At 43.0% G+C, this 15,311-nt stretch overlaps 1 protein-coding gene across 1 annotated transcript; it reads right to left on the reverse strand.

Annotated features, from left to right (window-relative positions):
- Positions 1-8,670: 8,670 nt before the first annotated feature.
- Positions 8,671-13,714, reverse strand: LOC123112036 (glutamate receptor 2.9). Its single transcript, XM_044532940.1, has 4 exons — positions 13,236-13,714; positions 11,149-12,437; positions 10,307-11,014; positions 8,671-9,527 (listed from the first exon to the last, which is right to left on the reverse strand). The coding sequence occupies exons 1-4, from the start codon at positions 13,558-13,560 to the stop codon at positions 8,913-8,915; spliced, it is 2,937 nt and encodes a 978-aa protein (XP_044388875.1). The 5' UTR covers positions 13,561-13,714; the 3' UTR covers positions 8,671-8,912.
- Between the last annotated feature and the right edge of the window lie 1,597 nt (positions 13,715-15,311).

The raw sequence follows: 15,311 nt of genomic DNA on the forward strand, positions 1-15,311 counted from the left end.
AGCAAGCTCGCAGAGTCCATGAAGTGTGGTGGTTTTGTCATTTCGCATGTTTTCCAAGTTGGGTTACAGTCTATAATTTACAACTTGCCACCAGACTCTAAGAAGGTTATCATGCCAATTAAATTCTTGGTAAGAGATGCACCCTACAATGTATTTTTTGCCCTTGTTTCCTTTTTTATGGTGATTTGTACTACATCAAATGGAAATTTCATCATTCGTTCCATTTTGTCTATCTGTTTTCTACAGATCAGGTTACAACAAATGATATGGAATACAAAAGAGATTACTGCTAGGTTTAACAAGTCAAATCACTTGGACTGAAAAGACATGGTGAGTACACTAATTTCATAGAATTTTGTCAAAACTTGCATCTTTTTTTATTCACACTACTTGCTTCAAATAGAAGTTAACAAGCTATGACTATTTTTGCCCTGTAATTACCTAAACCACTAGTTGCCTCATCATTTGCAAGTACTTGCCTCATCATCTTTCAAGTTCTTGCCTCAAATCTAGTTGCCAAGTTGTTTATCTTCTTTTTGTAGAAAGACAAGTCTACCTCAATTTTTTTATTCAAACTACTTGCTTCCAACTGTAATTGAAAATTTTAGAGAGCCATGGACTTAACCTTTTTTATTTGATGCACCTTGCTTCGGGAAAAACTTTGTAACATGAAACTTAAGAAAACCACAACTTGCCTGCTATGAAACATGTAGTTGCCTCAATTATAGCTATAAGGTGCCTGCTATTTTTTGGTTTGAAGTACCTGAACCACTAGTTGCCTCATCAATTACAAGTTCTTGCCTCATCATCTTGCAAGTTCTTGCCTCAAATCTAGTTGCCAAGTAGTTTATGTTATTTTTGTAGAATGACAAATCTAGCTCAATTTTTTAGAGAGCCATAGACTTAAACTTTTTTATTCGATGCACCTTGCTTCAGGAAAAACTTTGTAACATGAAACTTAGGAAAACCACAACTTGCCTGCTATGAAACATGTAGTTTCCTCAATTATAGCTGCAAATTGCCTGATTTTTTTTGTTTGAATTACCTAAACCACTAGTTGCCTCATCAATTACAAGTACTTGCCTCATCATCTTGCAAGTTCTTGCCTCAAATCTAGTTGCCAAGTTGCGTATGTTCTTTTCGTAGAATGACAAGTCTATTTCAATTTTTTAGAGAGCCACAGACTTAACCTTTTTTATTCGATGCACCTTGCTTCAGGAAAAACTTTGTAGCATGAAACTTAGGAAAACCACAACTTGCCTACTATGAAACATGTAGTTGCCTCCATTATAGCTAGTTTTTCCCAATAATTGTCCCTTTTATAGGACCAAAAGTTGCCTCCCTTTTCCCAAGTACTCCCTGTAACCGTATGTACCAAGTTGTATGACCACTAGTTTGTTCCAATTTATTTTTGCTCAACATATAGTTTAGAAACGATGCCTACATTCTTTTTGAAAAACACAAGTACCCTCCTTTTTTCCAGTGGTTACTACTAGTACTAGTTACTGCTGTGTGTGGCACACATTTCACATGTTGCCTATTTTTCAGAGGATGACAAGATGCCCAGTTTTATCAAAACTACTTGCTTCAACTGAAATTGCCTAGTTGCTTTTTACAAAGAAAAGTGGTTGCCCTCTTTCTTTCCGAGTACTTTCTTGTAAAATGGCCTCATATATTTTACAAGCATCTCATATTGTTTTTCTGGAAATGTTTTTCTCTCTAGATTATGTTTCCTATCTTAGAGAACATTGATCCAGAAAAACCAATAACTGGGAATCATTATTGGGTGTTCAATCTGAACATAAGATACAAGAGGTTTGAAGTCCTTGATTCTTGGAGGACACTAGATAATCTTGTCTTGGAAAAGAACGCTAGGTTGGTAGCAACAACTGTTCGTAATTTATGGGAGCATCATTATGGCCACTCATGTGTTGTGCTGGATAAGTATCCCCTAGTCAACATCGATGTCCCGAGGCAGAACAATGAGTAAGCAACTTTTCCCAATATCAAGTATTCAAAAAACATTTTTTACTTATTTGCATTTTCTTAAACAAGCTTTTTTCTGTGTGTTACAAACAACACTGACTGTGGCATTTACGGGCTGACGAACACCAACAAATGGGTTGCTAGGGCTGTTCCAAAATACGAACCAAGTGATATTCCAAATATTAGGAAGCAACTGACGAGCATCTGGGTCTCAGATATTCACAACAAAGCTCCTTGGAAGGAAATCCTGGAACTACCGTAGGTATGTTCACCACACCTTCCTTTTTTTGCATTCATTCAGTGAGTTTTTGCTATTTTGAATAGCGAGTACCTAAGGGAACATAGTTCATCAACTTGGCCAAAGTTAGAAGGCAAGAAATAGTTTGAAACTAGATAACTAATTTAAGAAGAGGAGGCAAGTAGTTATAGAAATACTGGCAAATAGTGCCTCTGTTTTGCGCAAATGTACCCAACTACTACTTGCTTAAGAAAGGGAAATAAACCTATATATGGTCACAGCAAGGACAATAAAAATCCACACAAAGTATCAACCACACCACAATTTAGCTCTAAGTTGCCCAATTTGTCAATACAGTTTCATGAGCTTTTCTCATTGAACAATGACAGAAAATTTTCAGATTGTTTTTCACTCCATCCTCATTTGGCTCCCATTTTTTCGCTTCCTTCTTTGGCCTTCACACCAACCTTTCCTTGCAGCTCGCTGCATTGTGGTCAAAAGAACCACAGAAACTACATTTGTTCTTCCTTTTGGGGTGTAGTTCCAACGCTAATTCAATTTGTTTAGACTTCGCTCTCCCTTTTGTGTTGGACTTCGGTGGGTCCCTTGGAATATGTGGAGTAGGTGCAGAACCACCAGGGGTGTCAGGCAGCAGTGGAACAGGAGCACCTGAGCCTCTAGCACCCTCTAGCAGCGGCGGCAGCAGCGGAGCACCAGTAGTTGTTTGCGCATTCCCACTACGAGCTGGAGCGGGTGCACGCACCGAAAATGATGGTGGCTGAGAAGGAGGAGCAGTAGTTGTTTCAGGCTGAGTGCGTCTGGCACGCGTAGCCGCTGGAGGTTTCTTTTTCTTGGTCAATTTTAGGCGTGGAAGCTCTGTCCGAGCTGCACGCATATGCTTCTTCAGAACTTTTGCAGCAACATCAGATGCACAGGCAACTTTGGCCAAGCTTGCAAAATTCATCTGCATGTTCATATGTCGCATTTGCCTCTTTGACAAAGGGGGCATTTCATCTGCTTGTTCTTGGATAGCAGGGGGCGCATCAGGAACTGCTAGGGGAGTCCACCTCCGAAGAATGCATTGCGCTGGTATTTCATCCACTCCAAGGTGGGTAAATACCTTCAAGATATGGCAGCAGAGGATACCATCTCTGTCCATCTTGCAGCACTCACAAGTGTAGTTGCCTGCATCACTTTCAACCGACACAAAGTAGTTCCTATCCCCATATTTAGCAACCCATTCTTGATTAGGTTCAAGCTCATATAAATGTGCACCCTGGGGGCGTACATTGTACCTCCCAATCATTTCAAACTCGTTACAAAACTTTTTGTACAAGTCTCTAGTGTATGTTTCATACGCCTGCTTCTCAATGGGAAAAGGTGAGCACAAATCAGTTTGCAAGTGATCTGTCCTATAATCTTGTGCACCCTCCCGGACAAGCACATGTGTTTGAATCTTCTCATACTGCTTCACAAAGTTTAGGGTAGAGCCATGTGGGTTCACATATCACTTCAGGACGGCATTGAACCCCTCGCTTCTTTGTGTCGATTGCAGGAATGGGAAGAACCGGTGCTTGAAGTAGCACGGCACCCATGTTGCATGGTACTCATAGAGTTTGTCAAAGTGTGTGCCAATAGCAACCTGATATTTCATCATTAGAGCGGCCCAATTTGCCTCAAATTCTTCCGGTGTGAAGCTAAAGTCTATACATTTGTTGAAACCCTTTGACAATCCAGGGTTCCTGCCCAACATCGACCCGAGCTTCTCTTGAGATTTTTTCATGATGTGCCAACGACATCGCCGATGCACACTTGTAGGGAAAATGTTCTTAATTGATTCAGCCATTGCAATATCTTGGTCAGTTATGATGTTGTCAGTTGCTCGACCATTCATTGCTTCAAGAAATGCCCCAAACAACCAATCGAAGCTTGTTTCCAACTCTTGCCTAACAAACCCACACCCCAATATGATCGACGGTCCATGGCGATTGATACCAATGAATGGCGCAAATGGCATGTTATACATGTTTGTCATGTATGTTGTGTCAAAAGAGACGCAATCATGATAAGCCTCAGCATACGCCCTACATGCTGCTCCATCAACCCAGAACATATTAACAACCCTATCCTCCTCATCATATTTGACCTTGTAGAAACAATCAGGGTCATTTTATTGTTGATCCTTGAAATATGCAACTGTCTCAATCATATCTCCCTCTTTTGTGTCAAACTTATTCAAGCCTGATTTCAGATTTGATATTGCTTTAGTTGTGTAAGGCACAATTAACTCCGAACCATAAACTTCAGACATGATGTTCATCATACGACCTGCAAGAAAAGGCAGCCACAAAAAAATCAGGCTTGAATGCACAAGTTGCTCAAGTTGCATACACAACTTGCTTGACCTACAACTGTTAGGTTATCTATGTAGTAGAACCACAAGTTGCATACACAACTTGCTTGACCTACAACCGTCAGGTTGCCTATCTAGTAGAATCACATGTTGCTCAAGTTGCATACACAACTTGCTTGACCTATAATTGTCAGGTTGCCTGCATTTTTTGTTTGCGACTAGTTGTTGCAGCTGTGCTTTCCAAGTTTTCTATATATTAGAACCAGAAGTTGCTCAAGTTTGCCTACATGTCTTGCTTGAACCTATAGTTGTCAGGTTGCCTGTATTTTTTAGAAACCTATAGGGGGTTTTTCTTCTTTACTAGTACAAAACAATACCTATAACTATAAATTTCCAAGTTCTCAAGGTGACTATGTTGGAGCACTAAAACAAGTGTAGTAAATGCAGAGTGTATTTTCATGAAATGTAAACGCAGATTTTGAATGATAATGTAGTAATGCAGAATGTATTTTTGGAAAGTGCACACATCTGTGGTCAAATTACAATTATGAAGATTTTTCAGGAATAGTTTCTCTTCTGGAGGGATCCCTTGGTGTGATCGAAGGTACTTAGTTAGTGATGGCTTATCAACCAATGCATGATTGTGTTCAACAATAAAGAAAACCACCTCTCACCGACCATCCTTTAGCTTCACAACCATCCTTGCTCTGCACCCTATCTGCATTATTGTATCTCGCTTTCTTTTCTTGGACTTTTTTTCTGCACTCATCATCAAGGAACACAATCTCATCATCTGCACCATCTTCTGCATATCCATTAATATCTTCAAACATCTAGGGCAGGGACAGTTTCGCACCTCCATCATCAGCTTTTGGTTTTCGGAACTTGTTGCAAACAAATTGTTGCTTCTCCAACACACCAGTAATCATGGATTTCCTAGAAGTGTTCATCTTGATTGAAAACCCAAGTCGGAGAGCGTAGGCATTGTAGTGTTCTTGAGCACACTCGAGAGTATCAAACCTCATGCCTATGAAAGGCTCTCTTGGTTGGGACCAAGCTTCATCATCATTATCATTTCCCACAACTCCTTGTCCAATAGTTCCACCCGTTTCAGCAGACATTGTTTTGTCATCAAAAGTGTCGCCTTCTTTTTGCATAACTTCTTCAGGCGCAGCAGGAGCATGTTGGGTACTCATGGGATTAGGTGATTCCCCTACAACCTCATTGTAGTCTCCACCAGGTTGTGGGGCATTAGGCTATGTGAAGGGGTCTTCAACTCCAACCCCACCCGTAAAACGCACTTCAGCGTGACCATATCATCAGGCAATTCGTTTAAGTCAATCATCGCCAAACTTTTTGACAAAAAAGGCAAATAATGATTTTCCAGGCAACTAATAACAAAAATGAAGGCAACTCTAGAAGCAAATGTACAATACAGATTTCACGAAATAATGAATGTTCATTTTCTGGCTTGCATTAATATCCTTCAATGTCCTTCATTCTCCAACAGTGACTCTTTTAATGTTTTTCTGTTTTTATCCTTTGTTCTTTATCAGGAAATGCGAAAAGGCGGAGACATGGCTTATGATTCTTCATTTTCTTCGTCTCTGCTGAAGTTACAGTGGCAGATATATCTTCACTTGCAAATGTACAATATGAAGAAGGCAGAAGAATACTATGTAGTTTTTCTTTTTTCGTTAGCATTTTGTGGTGGCGTGGACCATATGTGATATGTGTTTCGAACATGTGTGCTTGGACATAGCTTTGTATGACTCGTTTGTAGAACATCCTTTTACTTGTTCACTTGCCTAATGTCTCATAGCTTTTTTGCTTCATTTCTGCCAAAGTCCTATCAGGGTTGCCACAGGTTTTGTATACAGGGTTTACAATGCCTAAGTACCATTTTTTATTGGTAGTAGGGTTATGAAGCTGGGAAAGAAGTCCAAAAGAAGGCAACTTATTAGGTACTTCTTCTACCTATCTCTTGTTCTACATATCTTTCTGCATTAGTGAATAAAGAAGTTTTATTTTTACAGCACTTGCCTGCAGTAGAACAGGACTTGCCTACATTGTATTACAGTACTTGCCCACATTTTTTATATCACAATACTTGCCTACAAATAGGACATGACTTGCCTGCATTATACTTCGTCCGACCCGAAATACTTGCCAGAGAAATGGATATATCTAGACGTATACTAGTATAGATACATCCAATTTTATCCATCTCTCCAACAAGTATTTGGGATGGAAGGAGTACACTACTTGCATACATCGCACTTTTCTCTATGTTTACAGATATCAAATTTTGTACTTTGTATGCAATCTGTAGGAAACTGTACACTACTTGCTTATATACATAAGCTTTTTTTGCGTAGGGCGTGCATCCAATTTGAACTTGCATACAAACTGTCGGAAATTTGCTTCTCTAAAATTTATTCTACTAGCCTTCTACATAGCAAAAAACCTGACTAGAACATAGCTTTTCTACCATTATGTATATTTTCATAGTTTTTCTAACCAAGTCCCGTGTTGTTGACGCAAACAGGATCTGCCTGGTGATCTGATCAAGTTGCCTACCCCCCTATACATGAAATTTAATAGGTGATCTTCAACATTTCACAATGTCCAAAAGAAGGCATCTTATTAGGTACTACTATCTGTTCTTCTACCTATCTTTTCTGCATTACTGAATTAAGAAGTTATATATTTTTACAGCAGTTGCCTGCAGTAGAACAGGACTTGCCTGCATTACATTACAGTACTTGCCCAAAATTTTATATTACAGTACTTGCCTCGAAAGGGAACATGACTTGCCTACATTTTTTAGAAACAACTTTGCATTGTACATAGCAAATAACCTAGCTAGATCCTAGCTCCTCTACAGTTATGTTTTTTTCGATACACTTCTTAACCAATCATGTGATGTTGAGGCGCAAAAGAACCTCAATTTTCAATCTAATCAACTTGCCTACCCCCTCCCATAGATGAAACTTTGTCATAACATCTTCAAAAATGTAACAATGTTATTGCCTACATTTTGCATCATGAACTTGCCTGACTAACACAACACACCCTGAAAATTCATGGGAAACTAGGAGGGGGTGGCTGGGTATGTTAAACAAAACCTGCTTAGAAAATCTTTTTTAGAGTTGCCTCCCCTATACATAAACTTGCCTGAGAGTTGAAAATGACAAAGTCTTGTTAGCTAAAACACACTATCTGCTTGAAATTAACAATGTTAATGCATAGGTTGCAACATCAATTTGGCTGGCAAGAAACTAGTGTAATTTCATACTGCCCAACAAATGTTGTGTTGTTAGGGGGAAAACAGAACCTGCTTTGCAGCTTGTCTACAATTATATGCATGCTCCTCTTTTGTCCCTATGTTCTTCCAATTTTAACCCAACAAACCATGTGACTTTGCAGATGTATTTTTTGACTTGCTAACCCTGTGCATGGAACTTGTCTACAATTCTATGCATCCTCCTTTTTTCTTCCTGCAGCAATGGGGGAGGCCATGAGGGAAAGGAAGAAGATTTTTAGATACCACCAGAAGTAGGGGAGGGGCATGCCTGGCGAGGGAGGGGGTGGGGGGTAAGGGTGGGGGGCAAGAGTTTCTCTATTAGGTGCTCTTATGGATTTTCGGGACTTGGTCAAACTCCAGGTGTAGCCATGGAGATCTGGATCCAGTATCAATGGCGTCCTTGGGGGCAAACGAGGGGGAGGAAGAAGGAGAAGCAGGGGAGGAGGGTCCAGATATTTGCGTGGGTTAGCGTAGGGTGGACACTGGTTTGGGCAGCGCGTCCAGGGTGCGTGGGGTGCGTTTTGATTCGGTGGGGACCAGATCTTTTTCTGGCATCTTTCTGTTCAGCACTTTCCTTTTATACATGACAGCTGGCAGGGGGGTTTCCTTTTACGGGTGTGTGCCCTGATTCACTACCTGGCCAACGGGTGCCACCGAGTCGCGTCCTTACATGTCTAGATACAAATGGAAGGCATGTATTGTGGAACGGAAGGAGTACTTTGCATTTGATAAAAACAAAACAAGTACTGAAAAACAACATATGTGGCACCTGACAAAACGACGTCATTCGATAATCTCTTCGAATTTTGAGGGGGTGAGAAAACCAGCATACAGGCTAGCACTTCACAGGTTCTTCAGAAACCACTAGCATCAGAATCCCTTCCTCGCAACTAGCATCAATTGCCAATGTGGAAATGCACATCAAGCATTGCGGTTCAAAATAGATAAACTGTAAACATGTACAGATAGCTAAATGAATAACTACATTACATCGGACAGTAAGTTATGCGCTCGTCAAGTACAGTAGTTCATTCCATGCTTATCTGCCTCCTGCGAATCAAGCTCCCACTCCGAGACAAGGAAGCTGCTCTATTTTGCTCTCTCTCAGAATGCATGTAAGCAAACGACAGCGGTTCCGTGTCCTGAACTGAGAGCTCCCTGCCTGGTGTTCCTTCTCCTTCCGGTGGGCTTCCTGTATCCGTGTCTGACAGGTGCTCGACAATGTGATTAGGTATGTGTATGCTCAGTGGGGTCTCAACTGCACCACCAGCATTTTCCGCTGCGGCTTCATCTTTATCTGGAGTGTTAGAAGGACTATCGTCCCCATGGAAGAGCTTGGAGAGAATGGCAGGCCATCTGCGCCATGAACTCTGACTGCTGTCACTGCTGAATTCATGTCGGTTGTTATAAATGGTTATGGCAGCGTGCAGGATTAATGCCAGCACTGAAGATGCTCCGCTGATGATGAACAGCCCCTGAAAGCTGTGCAATGTAAGGCTACTTGAAGTTTGGGAGTCATCTTTGTCGGGGCATGACGTATCGCCATACAAGTCTTTCTGCATCTTAACCATTCTGTCATCTGATGCGAATTTCAGTATTCCCCTCGAAATATCAGGTGTGAGTGGAGAGCCTCGAGGAAATGCCTGCAGAGTTAGCACACAATAGAGTATCAGAAAAGCCTTCACTAGTGGTATACATGCCAGGCATAGTGCTGAGCGAGTTATATTATCATTAATTTACACCAGCCCAAAATAACGATGAGGCAGTAATATTAATCACTCATGCAAAGCCCTTGGTAAGGTGTGGCAATCATATTGATCATAATATTCCATCGTTCTGATTGAACTTCAGAAAGTCTAATATGAAGATAAGGTTTAAGTAAACTAGATGAAAACCTGATCAAGTAAATAGATTTATCATGTTACTGGATACTTCAATAAGCAAGCAAGTCTTCTACTCCCTCCATTCATAAATATAAGATGTTTTGGATATTATCAATATCAACTACATACAGACTGAAATGGGCTAACAAATACACTAAAATGTGTCTATATACATCTGAATCAGAAAATCTTATAATAGTGAACGGAGGGAGTAGTTCCCAATAGAAAACCAATAAAATCAGCACCACATTCCACAGAACATGATCGTGCATTTTAGGTTCTTGAGAAAACAAATCTAATCTTGCAGTTGTCCTTTAGCAAGTTCACATAAGACAAATTTACGAATTTCAAAGTACAACTCAAACATGAGCTGAAACTATAATCTTAATCAAAAGTTTAAACCGATGGTATTTTAATATACAAATTTGGGCTACTAGAAGGATCCTGCGGCAAATTAGCAGCGAAAATTGATTCAGCATCTAGGATTTAACCATGTCAAAAATGAGCTACTGTTCAACAACTGCAAAAATGTTACTCACATAACCAAATCCATCAAACTTGTAGGTTGGTCCAACCATTGTGTACTTCTGGCAATACTTTGAAAGGAACACCTTAAGGTATGGTATCTCATCAACAATGACGGCAACTTTTCCAGTTGATAACGCTTCATCGTATTCCACAGGGGAGTCAAAGGGAATCATTTTTGATTCATCAATTTTCAACCTTTTCAAAAGCCCAGGCAAGAAAGAATCATTGAGGTAGCCAACATTGCCCCCATTTCTGATAACTTCTTCTAAATTTGTGACTGTTGGCTGAAGTTGCTCCACTGTAAGGATCGAGCTTAAGCTTGCAGTATAACTCTGCTGCACTATTAGCACAACGAAAAGCCAAACAACTATTGCAATTCTTGAGAAGTTGTTCAGGATCTGCTCCCTGTGAGCAAATACTAGTGTTGAGAAGGAGAAGTAGAAAACTGATCCAATTTGACTGGTTGGGGAACCTCGGAAGTCTTGATTTATTCTATGCTCAATACTCCAGACTACAAAACCTGTGAAGACAAAGAAGGCCCCAGTTCCTAACCATAGGTCAGCTGTCAAAGGTCTTAGGAATGTCCATGCAGTCTTCTGTCTCCGGTCCTGAACTGGAACCAACATGCGTACCCCTGACTCCGTGTAAGGAAGAGTAAAGTCCACATAGGAAGAACGGTTGGCCAAGATTGTTATATCACCTACAACTGCATCATATCTCTGCCAGCAACACATAAAAGTAAGTTTGATTTTGTTTAAGGGCGAACAGGTGCAGAGATATAGTCTTACATGTCTGCATACTAAAGACCAATGATCAATGAAGCAGAATGGAACAGAAAAAGGACCATGCATACCTTAAGATAAACTTCGTAGACAAGCTCATCATAAGTTCCGTTACTCGATCCTTCCCCATCTCCAAACTGCAAATAGCGACGGGGTACTTCATAGGATAATTCTTTAACTACTGCCTCAAATACATCGACGCAGAACCCCGTGGCTTTACCATTTTCAAATCTTACAAATTCTTCAAACCCAGGTTTCACAGGCATGCCTATTTTGAGAGTTTTATTCGTTGGAAATATCCAGCCTCTAGGTGCAGTTTCATTATTTCCTGGCCATATGATGGTGTTAAGATCAGACTTCATTTTTGGACTACCAGAGATGCCAGATCCTGGAGTCCAAAAACCGACTTCTCTTCTCTCCTGACCAACAATGTTGACTATTGTGTAGTTTGATGATACTAACTGCATGTTTTCAATGTGAAATTTCCCGCTGATGCCCAAAAAATTGACCTTTAGGAGTGCATCTCGCAGTTTTTCAGCAGGTTTTGAAGTATCTATTCTGTCAAAGTCAGTGGAAGCATTCTTTATTAAAGACGGCCCAAAGTCTGAATTCACATATCCAGCCTTCTCTGCTGCTAATGCTAACGCCCATATGGTATCATAAGCATAGAGGCCAGATACTGTGAGCTCACTTAATGAGGTGCCTGGATTCTCTAATCGATACTTCCTGCGCCATCTCTGTCTAAAGTTTTGAAGTTCCACGGTATCTTGAACATGAGGTTTCACCCCAAGAACTCCTTGCATCACATCAAGTGCCGGCGAACCAACCACATCAAAGATATCTGTCAAGCCATACGCGGTAATCCAGACAAAGCCCTGGCTCATCATCCCTTCCTGTTTGGCAAGCTGAAAAAACTTATGCGCTAAAGTATGCGACATACGCACAACAAATACGCTTGTCCAATTCCGTTTCAAGTTTGAGATAGCTGTCTTCATATCATCCTCTGTAGCTGAAGGATGGATCTTGCACCTGTATGAAACACGAGTGTCGACTTGTTTGAGGGCATCAATAAGGTCGGGAATGAATTTGATATTGGTATCATCATCATCCTCATAGACAGGGACAACTTCCCTCCAATTGTATTTCTGAACAAGTGAGGCAATAGCCTCTGCTTGAGAGGAGTCATTCCATGCAGTCCGGATGAAGTATGGTGTTAGGCCCGATCGTGACGGGCAATCTGCGGAGAATGAAATTATCGGAACCGTTGATTTGTTCCCCAGCTCCGCGAGAAATTTAGCCTGAGTTGAAGTCTGTGGTCCAACAATCGCTTGCACTCGGACATTTTTCAGCAGATCAATGCCTGTAATCCTTATGCATCTTAGAAAGAGATTTCGCAACAAATTAATGCTTTATACTATCAAGCAAATGCAAGGAAACTGTAGGCATGTACATATCAGTACTGGAACTTTTTAATGGTTCTCTCATTGATAACACATGGTAAATTGATTGAAAATCTCTCAGAATAGCAATGTCAGATCTACCCTAACTAACAGCACAAGTAATAACAAATTCACAGGTGCATTTTTCCTTGAAAAAAATAAAGAACAAGTTTGATTGACGGCCCTAGTTTTTCAAGTAAATCGGGAAAGCGTCAAACTCGTATGCTCCAGTTCCAAATCAAACTTGTATGCTCTAGTTGGGGCTCGAGGGCTAAGACATTCCAAATTACTTGCCGCGACGAGCTGGGGGGCGGAGAAGAAGGGGTACCTTCTCTCTATGCCAGATAGGGCAGCGTGACGGCGTCGCGAGAAGCAAGACAAGGAGCCGACTAGCCGAGGGCGAGGCTAGCAGAGCTGCCCCGACCGCCGACGGGGAAAATGGCAACGGCGCCGGCGCCGGCGCCACGCCGATGAGCCGATGGGCCAAACGAGGGTTCGGGGGATAGAGAAATTGGGATGATTCTAAAAAAAACACTCATGCTCGGGCCACAGTAGAAGATTCGGCCCATATTTCAGCCCACGCCCTCCGTCTTCCTCAAAGCTCCGTCTTTCCCAGTTCTCAAAAAAAAAAAAGCTCCGTCTTTCCCTTAAAAAAAAAAAAGAAGAAGAAGCTTACTGCTCCGTCCGAGAGGGGGAGCCGTTCACGGCGCAACAAATACCTGCGGACGCGGCGTCGACGGCGCCGGGGCCAGTGTCCCGGAGGTGGAGCTTCAGCCTGGTGCGGTAGCGGGCGTGGCTAGCGTCGGCGTAGAAGTCGTCGAGGGCCAGCTCCATGCACGTCCAGCTGGTGTTCCCCACCCACGTCTTCGTGTCCAAGATCACCCCTACGTCCACCACCTGCCGCCGCCGCCGCGGAGGCACCACACCACCCCCCTGCGCCGCGACACCGTAAGCGCCGATCAGCAGAAGCAGGATGACGATGAGAAGGCCGTGGCGCCGGAGGGCCGCCGTGGAGGCCCGGAAGAGCGCCTGCGCCGTCGTCATGGCTGCTATGCTAGCGCTGGTGTGTGCCACTACGTACTTTTGGTGAAGCGGTGGCTTCCGTTGCTCCCTTTACATGCTCACGCTCACGCCAGCCAGTTCGTTTCCTCCATCGGCCATTGACCGGCTACGCGCCTGTCTCCCAAGCTCACACTCAATTGGCTGTGCGTGAGTGACAGGTTGATAGATAGATACGGATAGATTAATGGTGATACCGTTGCTGCCGGCCGTGGAATTCTCCAATCATACTTGTCTTACGTGCTTTTGATTGGTCGAGAAGTTGAGATCGATGGCGTGGTCAAGTTAAGTTGAGTGCGTGCCGCTGGCTCGTTCTTGTGCTGGGTACGTAATTTCGAGAGTGCTGCCTAATGAACAAAACAAACACGAACTTCAGGAAACCAGCTGATGCATGTTACCCCAAAGGTGTGACCATAAACAAATGCAGTCCATGGCGTTCCCAGACGGGACGAGGGGTGCGTGGCCGCCGCGACGTGGGAGCTGCGTGTGGAGCGCGTTGGGTCAGATTAAGTTACTGACCATACTGACGATCCGGGTCTGCCCCTCAACATCAAGGACCGCCCCAAGATCGCCAAATCGCCGTGGTTGGCCGTTGAAGTACTCGGCTCACAGTAGTACTGCTACGTATACTGTTCGTACCGCTGGAGTTTTCTGCAGCAGCAATTAATCTGCTGATGAGAATTCAAGACCGTTTACGCGCTAAATCAAAGTCAGCGGGTAACGAGCCAGAGATAAGCTCGACTTTCTTTTTCAAGGGAACAAGCTCGAGGTCGAACGACGGGGAATTAATGGTCACACAGAGAGGATTTCAGAGCAGGCGGTGTGTGGAGGAAAAGGACGCTATCTATCCTATCACGCGGTGGCCGTGGGTTGGACATGGGATTTTCTAGTCCTGCTTCTTCCCGTCCCGGTCGTCTGGACGAACAGTCAAACGTTTGGCTGGTTTTCGTCGTGAGGCTAAAGAGAAGACCCTGGTGGTATCAAGCGAGGTGGGGTTGCGGTGGGTCTCGAGCGAGGTGGTATCAAGGTATGTGATGCCGGGGCGGCGGCCCTGGTGGTGGTTCCGCGGTGCTCATGGACGGAGCCCGTGGTTAGGTGCTGCCCGTCGGCCATGGTCGTGTGGAGCTTTACCTGGTCCAACAAGAGAGCGGAGCCAGCACCTCTGCTACTGCCCTCTCTGCTACAACCTCTGACCACGTGCTCATTGGTGTGAATTTCTCAAGGGAAACACCGAAAAGCTCTTTCTTTCATTTTGAAACCACTGGCTGCATATCCCGGAGGTCAGAAATCTGATAACACAGAGCTGGAAGAGAGGTACCAGACCACTCGCGTCAGCTGCTACTTTGATCAGTTTCAAACTCAGAAGGACAAGGGCTGCTATCAGGGTCTAGGAACGCAAGAAATCACCCATGCAGGAAATTCTAGCCAACTGCAATCATGTTGTTCAGTACCTTGACGCTGTAGAGGAAAGGAGACTTCTATCCAAGCTGGAGGCTACTCTCAGAAATCATGCCAACTCAAAAGCCCAGCAAATAATTCTATGACAGACCAGCTTTGGGAGGAGAAGAGCGAAGATAAGAGGTTGCACTCTGGGAGATGAGAACACTAAGTTTTTTCACGCAGCCGCCAACTGTCAACACAGAAAAAACAGGATTAAACTGTTGGTTAAGGATGACATAGAGTTTTACAGAGACCAGGACAAGCTTCAAATTGCCACTCAGTTCTTCACCGGTATC

Source organism: Triticum aestivum, chromosome 5B, assembly GCF_018294505.1.
Source record: "Triticum aestivum cultivar Chinese Spring chromosome 5B, IWGSC CS RefSeq v2.1, whole genome shotgun sequence".
NCBI classification, from domain to species: domain Eukaryota; kingdom Viridiplantae; phylum Streptophyta; class Magnoliopsida; order Poales; family Poaceae; genus Triticum; species Triticum aestivum.

What these genes read in the sequence shown, in the direction of transcription:
- LOC123112036 (XM_044532940.1), bottom strand. Translation starts at nt 13,560, where the DNA reads ATGACGACGGCGCAGGCGCTCTTCCGGGCCTCCACGGCGGCCCTCCGG. An exon ending in CGTCGACGCCGCGTCCGCAG is followed by an intron (nt 12,438 to 13,235) that starts GTATTTGTTGCG and finishes TAAGGATTACAG; the next exon opens with GCATTGATCTGCTGAAAAAT. An exon ending in TCTACGAAGTTTATCTTAAG is followed by an intron (nt 11,015 to 11,148) that starts GTATGCATGGTC and finishes TGTTGCTGGCAG; the next exon opens with AGATATGATGCAGTTGTAGG.